Source organism: Sus scrofa, unplaced genomic scaffold (genome assembly GCF_000003025.6).
Source record: "Sus scrofa isolate TJ Tabasco breed Duroc unplaced genomic scaffold, Sscrofa11.1 Contig958, whole genome shotgun sequence".
NCBI classification, from domain to species: domain Eukaryota; kingdom Metazoa; phylum Chordata; class Mammalia; order Artiodactyla; family Suidae; genus Sus; species Sus scrofa.
This window is the reverse complement of record NW_018085359.1, coordinates 1-6,203: the sequence shown is the minus strand read 5'-3', so window position 1 is coordinate 6,203 and position 6,203 is coordinate 1. Positions and strand designations below refer to the sequence as shown.

The window sequence follows — 6,203 nt, the reverse complement described above, 5'->3', positions numbered from 1 at the left end:
AAAAAAAATCCTCATGCTCCAGACACAACCCATTCAATTATCAGGAAATCTGATGTTGAGATCCAGTTGTCAGCATTTTTAAGCATCCTGGAAGATTTCAATAAAAGCCAAGCTTGAGAAGCAGTGGCATGATTCTTCATACATATCCTGCATAAACAGTTTAGAAAAAAAGTTGTCAAAAATAATAGACATTTTCAATAATAAAAAGAGAGCTGGTCATCTTTTCAGGAAGCTTGGGTCAACATGATAAACTACAGACATCTCCATAGATACAATAAGAGTTAGCCATGCAGTAATTATGATATGCAAACATCCCAGAATACTCTCCTAGTCCCATGAAAGACATATCAAATGAAGCAATATTCAAATGTGAGGCAATGATAGGGATGAAGGCCATAAGAGCTACAAAAAGATGTAATGTGAGAGGAAGACTTTTCAGGTCTAGACATTGCATTTTGCTGCATGTTCCAATCTACATTCCAAATGGATGACACAAGTACTTAGATTAGGTAGTTTTGCTGAGGAACCTCCTCATGGCTCTTTTGATGTCTCTGTTCCTCAGGCTATAGATGAAGGGGTTCAGCATGGGGGTGACCACAGTGTACAACACTGAGGCCACTGCATCCTTCCTGGGAAAATGTGAGACAGCTAAGCTGAGATACACCCCAAGGCCTGTTCCATAAAATAAGCAAACACCTGCCAGGTGAGAGCCACAGGTGGAGAAGGCTTTAGACCTCCCACCTGATGAAGAGACTCTCAGAACGGAGGAAAGAATTCGAGTATAAGAGAAAATGATCCCTGAGACCTGAGTACCACCATAAACGGCGCCAAAAAAATACATGACTATGTTATTGGTGAGAGTATCAGAACAGGCTAGCTTGAGGAGCAGAGAAGGGTCACAGAAGAAATTGGAAATTTCCACATCCTTGAAGCAGGGAAGTTGTATCACAATCCAATTGTGCACCTGGGAGTCCAAAAGGCTGATGAAAAAAAGACACCAAGAGTAAGAAGCAACATAGGGGTGGGTTCATGATGACCGGGTAGTGCAGTGGGTGACAGATGGCCACAAACCTGTCATAGGCCATCACAGTCAGTAGAGTACTATCCATACATCCAAAAAGAGTAAAAATAGACATCTGAGTTAAGCAGCCTGCATAGGAGATGACTCTGCTGTGAGTTTGTATGTTCACAATCATCTTGGGGACAGTGGTAGAGATGAAGCCCATGTCAGTCAAGGACAGGTTGCAGAGGAAGAAGTACATGGGGGTGTGAAGGTGGGAGTCAGAGGTAACAGCCAGGATGATGAGCAGGTTCCCCAACATGGTGACCAGGTACATGGGCAGGAACAGCCCAAGGAGGAGGGGTTGCAGTTCTGGATCATCTGAGAGGCCCAGGAGGAAAAATTCTGAAACCCTTGTTTGATTTATGGTTAGATCTCTGGTTCTGTGCAGCTTTTTTAAAAACAAAAACAACAAAAAAGAGGGTTGAAAATAAGGAAAGACGGGAGTTTCCTTAGTGGCTCAGTGGTTAACGAATCTGACTAGGAACCATGAGGTTGCAGGTTCGATCCCTGGCCTTGCTCAGTGGGTTAAGGATCCAGTGTTTGCCATGAACTGTGGTGTAGGTTGCAGATGCGGCTTGGATCTGGCCTTGCTGTGGCTATAGTGTAGGCCAGTGGCTACAGCTCTGATTAGATCCCTAGCCTAGGAAGCTTCATATGCTATAGGAGTGGCCCTAGAAAAGGCAAAAAAAGACAAAAAAAAAAAGAAGAAAAGAAGGAAATATGTAGCAGGCATGCAGCCCTCTTTCTATATTTTGGCTGCAAGCAATTCATTTCTAAGGTCATATACCCCAGGACTTTCAGTAATATTTCTCAGTGTGACAAATTTTATCTGCTTAGAACATTTTCCTCATTAGTTTCTGTGTTGTTTACTTATTTCTATTCACTCTTATTTTGCAAAACAGTACCAAAGGGTACAAGAGAGCAAGAAACTTAGACAATCAAATGGTGATCTAAATTAAATACAGCCTACTCCTTTAAAATAACGTGGAATGAGAAATTACCTTTCTCTTTAAGAAAAACATACTCTGAATTTAAAGAAATCAAGGCATAGTTACAGAGATATTATTTTATTCAAACACAATTCTAGGTATTTCCTTCATTTGGAATAATTAAAATCTCTATGAATGCAGAACCACATCCTCTGGATTCTAAATTAAAAATGAATATTCATAATCAGAAAACATTTTAGGAGTTCCTGCTGGGGCTCAGGGGTTCAAGAAGCCAACGTATGTCAAAGAGCATTCTGCCTATGTTTTCATCTAGCAGTTTTATGGTGTTAGGGCTTACATTTAGGTCTTTAATCCATTTTTGATTTTCTTGTATGGTGTTAAGGAATGTTCTAACTTCATTCATTTACATGTAGCTCTCCAGTTTTCCCAGGACCACTTGTTGAAGAGACTGTCTTGCTGCAATTGTATGTTTTAGCCTTATTTGTTTAGTTAATCAGAGGTGCATGGGTTTATTTCTGAGTTCTCTATTCTGTTCCACTGATCTATGTGTATGTTTTTGTGCCAGCACCATACTGTTTTTTATGACTGTAGCTGTGTAGTGTAGTCCTAAGTCAGGAAGCCTGATTCCTCCATTTCTATTTCTCTTTTTCAAAATTTCTTTGGCTATTTGGGGTCTTATGCATATTTTCATATATATTTAAAATATTTTGTTCTAGATCAGTGAATAATGTCCTTGGATCTAGTTTGATCCACCCACTAGAATAAGGTCAGTTAAAAACAAAAATAGGAGTTCCTGTCATGACTTAGTGGAAACAAATCTGACCAGTGTCCATGAGGATAGAGGTTCAATCCCTGAATCTGGTCAGTGGGTTAAGGATCCGGCGTTCCCATTGGCTGTAGTGTAGGTTGCAGACACCCCCTGTATCTGGTATTGCTGTGGTTCTGGCTTAGGCCTGTGGCTACAGCTCTGATTCAACCCCTAGCCTTCATATGCTCTGGGTATGGCCATAAAAAGACCAAAAAAAATCCAAGACCTTATTAAACTAAAAGATTTTGCACAGCAAAGAAAACTATTTTTAAAAATGAAGATACAACACACAAAATGGGAGAAAATCTCAGCAAATGATGTAACAGACAAGGGCCTAATCTCCAAAATATACAAATAGCTCATAAAATTCAACAATAAAAAAGCAACCAATCAAAAAATGGGCAAAAGACCTAAATAGACATTTCTCAAAAGAAGACATACACTTAGCCAGTAGGCACATGAATAATTGTTCAACATCATTAATTACTAGAGAAATGCAACTCAAAATTACTATAAGTTACCATCTCACACCAGTCATAATGGCATTATCAACAAGTCAACAAATAACAAATGCTGGAGAGAGTGTGGAGAAAAGGGATCCCTCCTTCACGGTCAGTGGGAATGTAAATGGGTACAACCACTACGGAAAACAGTATGTAGGTACCTCAGAAAACTAAATATAGAACTACCATATGGTCCAGGAATCCCACCCCTGGACATGTATCTGGACAAAACATTAATTCAAAAATATATATGCACCCCTATGTTCATTGTAGCGCTATTCACAATAGCCAAGACATGGAAACAACCTAAATGTCCACTGACAGATGAATGGATTAAGAAGATGTGGTACATATATAATGGAATACTACTCAAACATAAAAGGACAAACTATTGCCATTTGCAGCAACATGGATGGATTTAGAGACTCTCACACTAAGTGAAGTAAGTCAGAAAGAGAAAAATACCGTAGGAGATCATAATACGTGGAATCTAAAATACGTCATACATGATCCTATCTACAAACAGAGACATATCAGAGACATGGAGAGCAGACTTGCTGTTGCCAGGAGGGAGGGTACAGGGAGTGGGAGGGACTGGGAGTTTGGGGGTGGTAGATGCAAACTATGACATTTAGAATGGATAAGCAGTGAGGTCCTACTGTACAGCACAGGGAACTACATCCAATCTCTTGAGTTAGAACACGATGGAAAATAGTATTAGAAGAATGTGTGTATCTGACTGGGTCACTTTGCTATAGAGCAGAAATTGAGAGAACATTGTAAACAAACTATACTAAATTAAAAAAATTTAAAAAGAACCTGACATAATGTCTGTGAGAAAGAAGTTTCAGTCCCTGGACACACTCAGTCGGTTAAGGAGCCAGCATTGCCACGATATTTAGCATAGGTCACAAATGTGGCTCAGATCCATTGTTGCCATGACTGTGGCAAAGGCTGCAGCTGTAGCTTAATTCAACCACTGTACAGGAACTTCCATATACTGTAGGTGTGGCTGTAAAAAGAAAAGGAAAGAAAAAAAGGAAACATTTTATGCAATATTCAGAGATTTATCATTTTTGTTTTTTCTGTCTGCCCTCCTTCTTAAAATAAGTGATTACTCAAATATAAATGTTTTATTTTAAAGTTTACATAGTTTATACATCATATTTTTGGCTTTGGTGGACTTTGAATTTAGATAAGCTTGATTTAGTTAATTGCACAAAATCACATAGATTAATGACTATGAAAATGGTATCTTTAGAAATAGAGCTTCTGTCAATGATTAAATATAATGAAATTTTAAAAAACTCTTAAAAACTCATTTTATACAGGGTTTTTTGTTTCAAGACAATTACGTCTCAGTAAAATCTCTGGTGCTTGAGAATATTTTACTTATCTTGGCTCTCTTTCTTTATCTGATATATCACTTTCTGTTTTTTTTTTTTTTTTCCCCAGTTTCTTGAAGTATGACTGAAAAAACTGCATAAATTTTAACTGAAGGTTTTTATAAAGAATACAGACATTTGAATAATTATCACAGTCAAGTTAATTAACATATCCATCACCTACGTTACTATTTACTCTTTGTGTGTGTGTGTGTGTGTGTGTGTGTGTGTATGTGACAGTTAAGCAGAACTATCTATCAGATTTCAAGAATATAATACATAATTGTTACCTATTGTAATCCTACTTTCTAAATTAGATCCCCCAACTTATTCATTTATAGCTGAAGTTTGTGCCCTTTGACCAACATCTGCTCACTTGCTCCACCTCTTGACCCTCATAACTACAGATCTAATCCAGATGATCCCCTGAGTTCCATTTTCTTAGATTCTACACGTAAGTGAGATCAATACAGTATTTGTCTTTCTATGTTTGGCATATTTTGAATAAGTATAATTCATCTCCAGTACCATCCATGTTGTCACAAATGGCAGGAGTTTCCTTCTTTATGGCTGAATAATATTCCTTTGTCTAAATACATTTCCTTTATCCCCTCATCTGTCAACAGACATGTTGGTTGTTTCCATTTTTTTGCAAGTTGAATAATGCTTTAAAAAACGTTGGAGGGCAGACATTTCTCCTATTTCATTATTTGGGTATATCCTGAAGTGGAGTTGCTGCATCATGTGGTAGTTCTAGTTCAATTAGTAGCAATTTTTAATTTTTAAGAGACTTCCATTCTGTTTTCCATAATGGCTGTACCAATATTCATTCCCACCAATCAGGTGCAAGAGTTCCCTTTTCTCCAGAGCTTCACCAACATTTGTTGTCTCTTTTATATGTAATTGCCATCCTAACACATGAGAAGAGGTATTCAAGGGGGTTTTGACTTGAGTTTCCTTATACTAATGATGTGGAGCTCATTTTCAGACCCTAACAGCCTGTTTTCCTGATCATAAACCTCCTGTTTACAGCTGAGGAGCTTAGCACTAGGGAGGTCCCAGAGCCCAGAGTATGACCCAGCCTTCTCACATCTAGCTAGCAGGTTTGCATGTCAATCTTTCCTGATACAGGAATTGCAATTCCCTTACTTTTGCTACCTGATTGTAATTCAGTTTCATTATTTTGACATGTCACTCTATGATTTGATGGAGAAAAAGAAAATAAATAATGTAAACACATCTAGGAAATTCCTTACTATGAAATTAGGATAATAAATGAAGCTACCTAATAGAACTACTGAAAGAAAGTTTGACAAAATCATTAATATTGCTTAGACCAGTGGTTTTAGTACCAGTTTGTTGATAATTCATGCATACTTATTTAAAAATACACAGACAACACCCTCAGCCTAGAACCAGTATCAGGATCCCTGCAGGTGACTTTCTCAGCCACACTAATGAGAATCTGGGCTTATAATCACTGCCTTGGAATAC

General features: G+C 38.0%; 1 protein-coding gene across 1 annotated transcript; it reads right to left on the bottom strand.

The window, feature by feature from the left end:
* Positions 1-505: 505 nt before the first annotated feature.
* LOC110259176 (olfactory receptor 18-like) lies at positions 506-1,268 on the bottom strand (the record flags this gene model as incomplete). Its single annotated transcript, XM_021082505.1, is given in 2 exon segments — positions 506-991; positions 993-1,268. Coding segments are annotated over 2 exon segments (762 nt in total), but the record flags the coding sequence as incomplete, so codon positions are not given.
* Between the last annotated feature and the right edge of the window lie 4,935 nt (positions 1,269-6,203).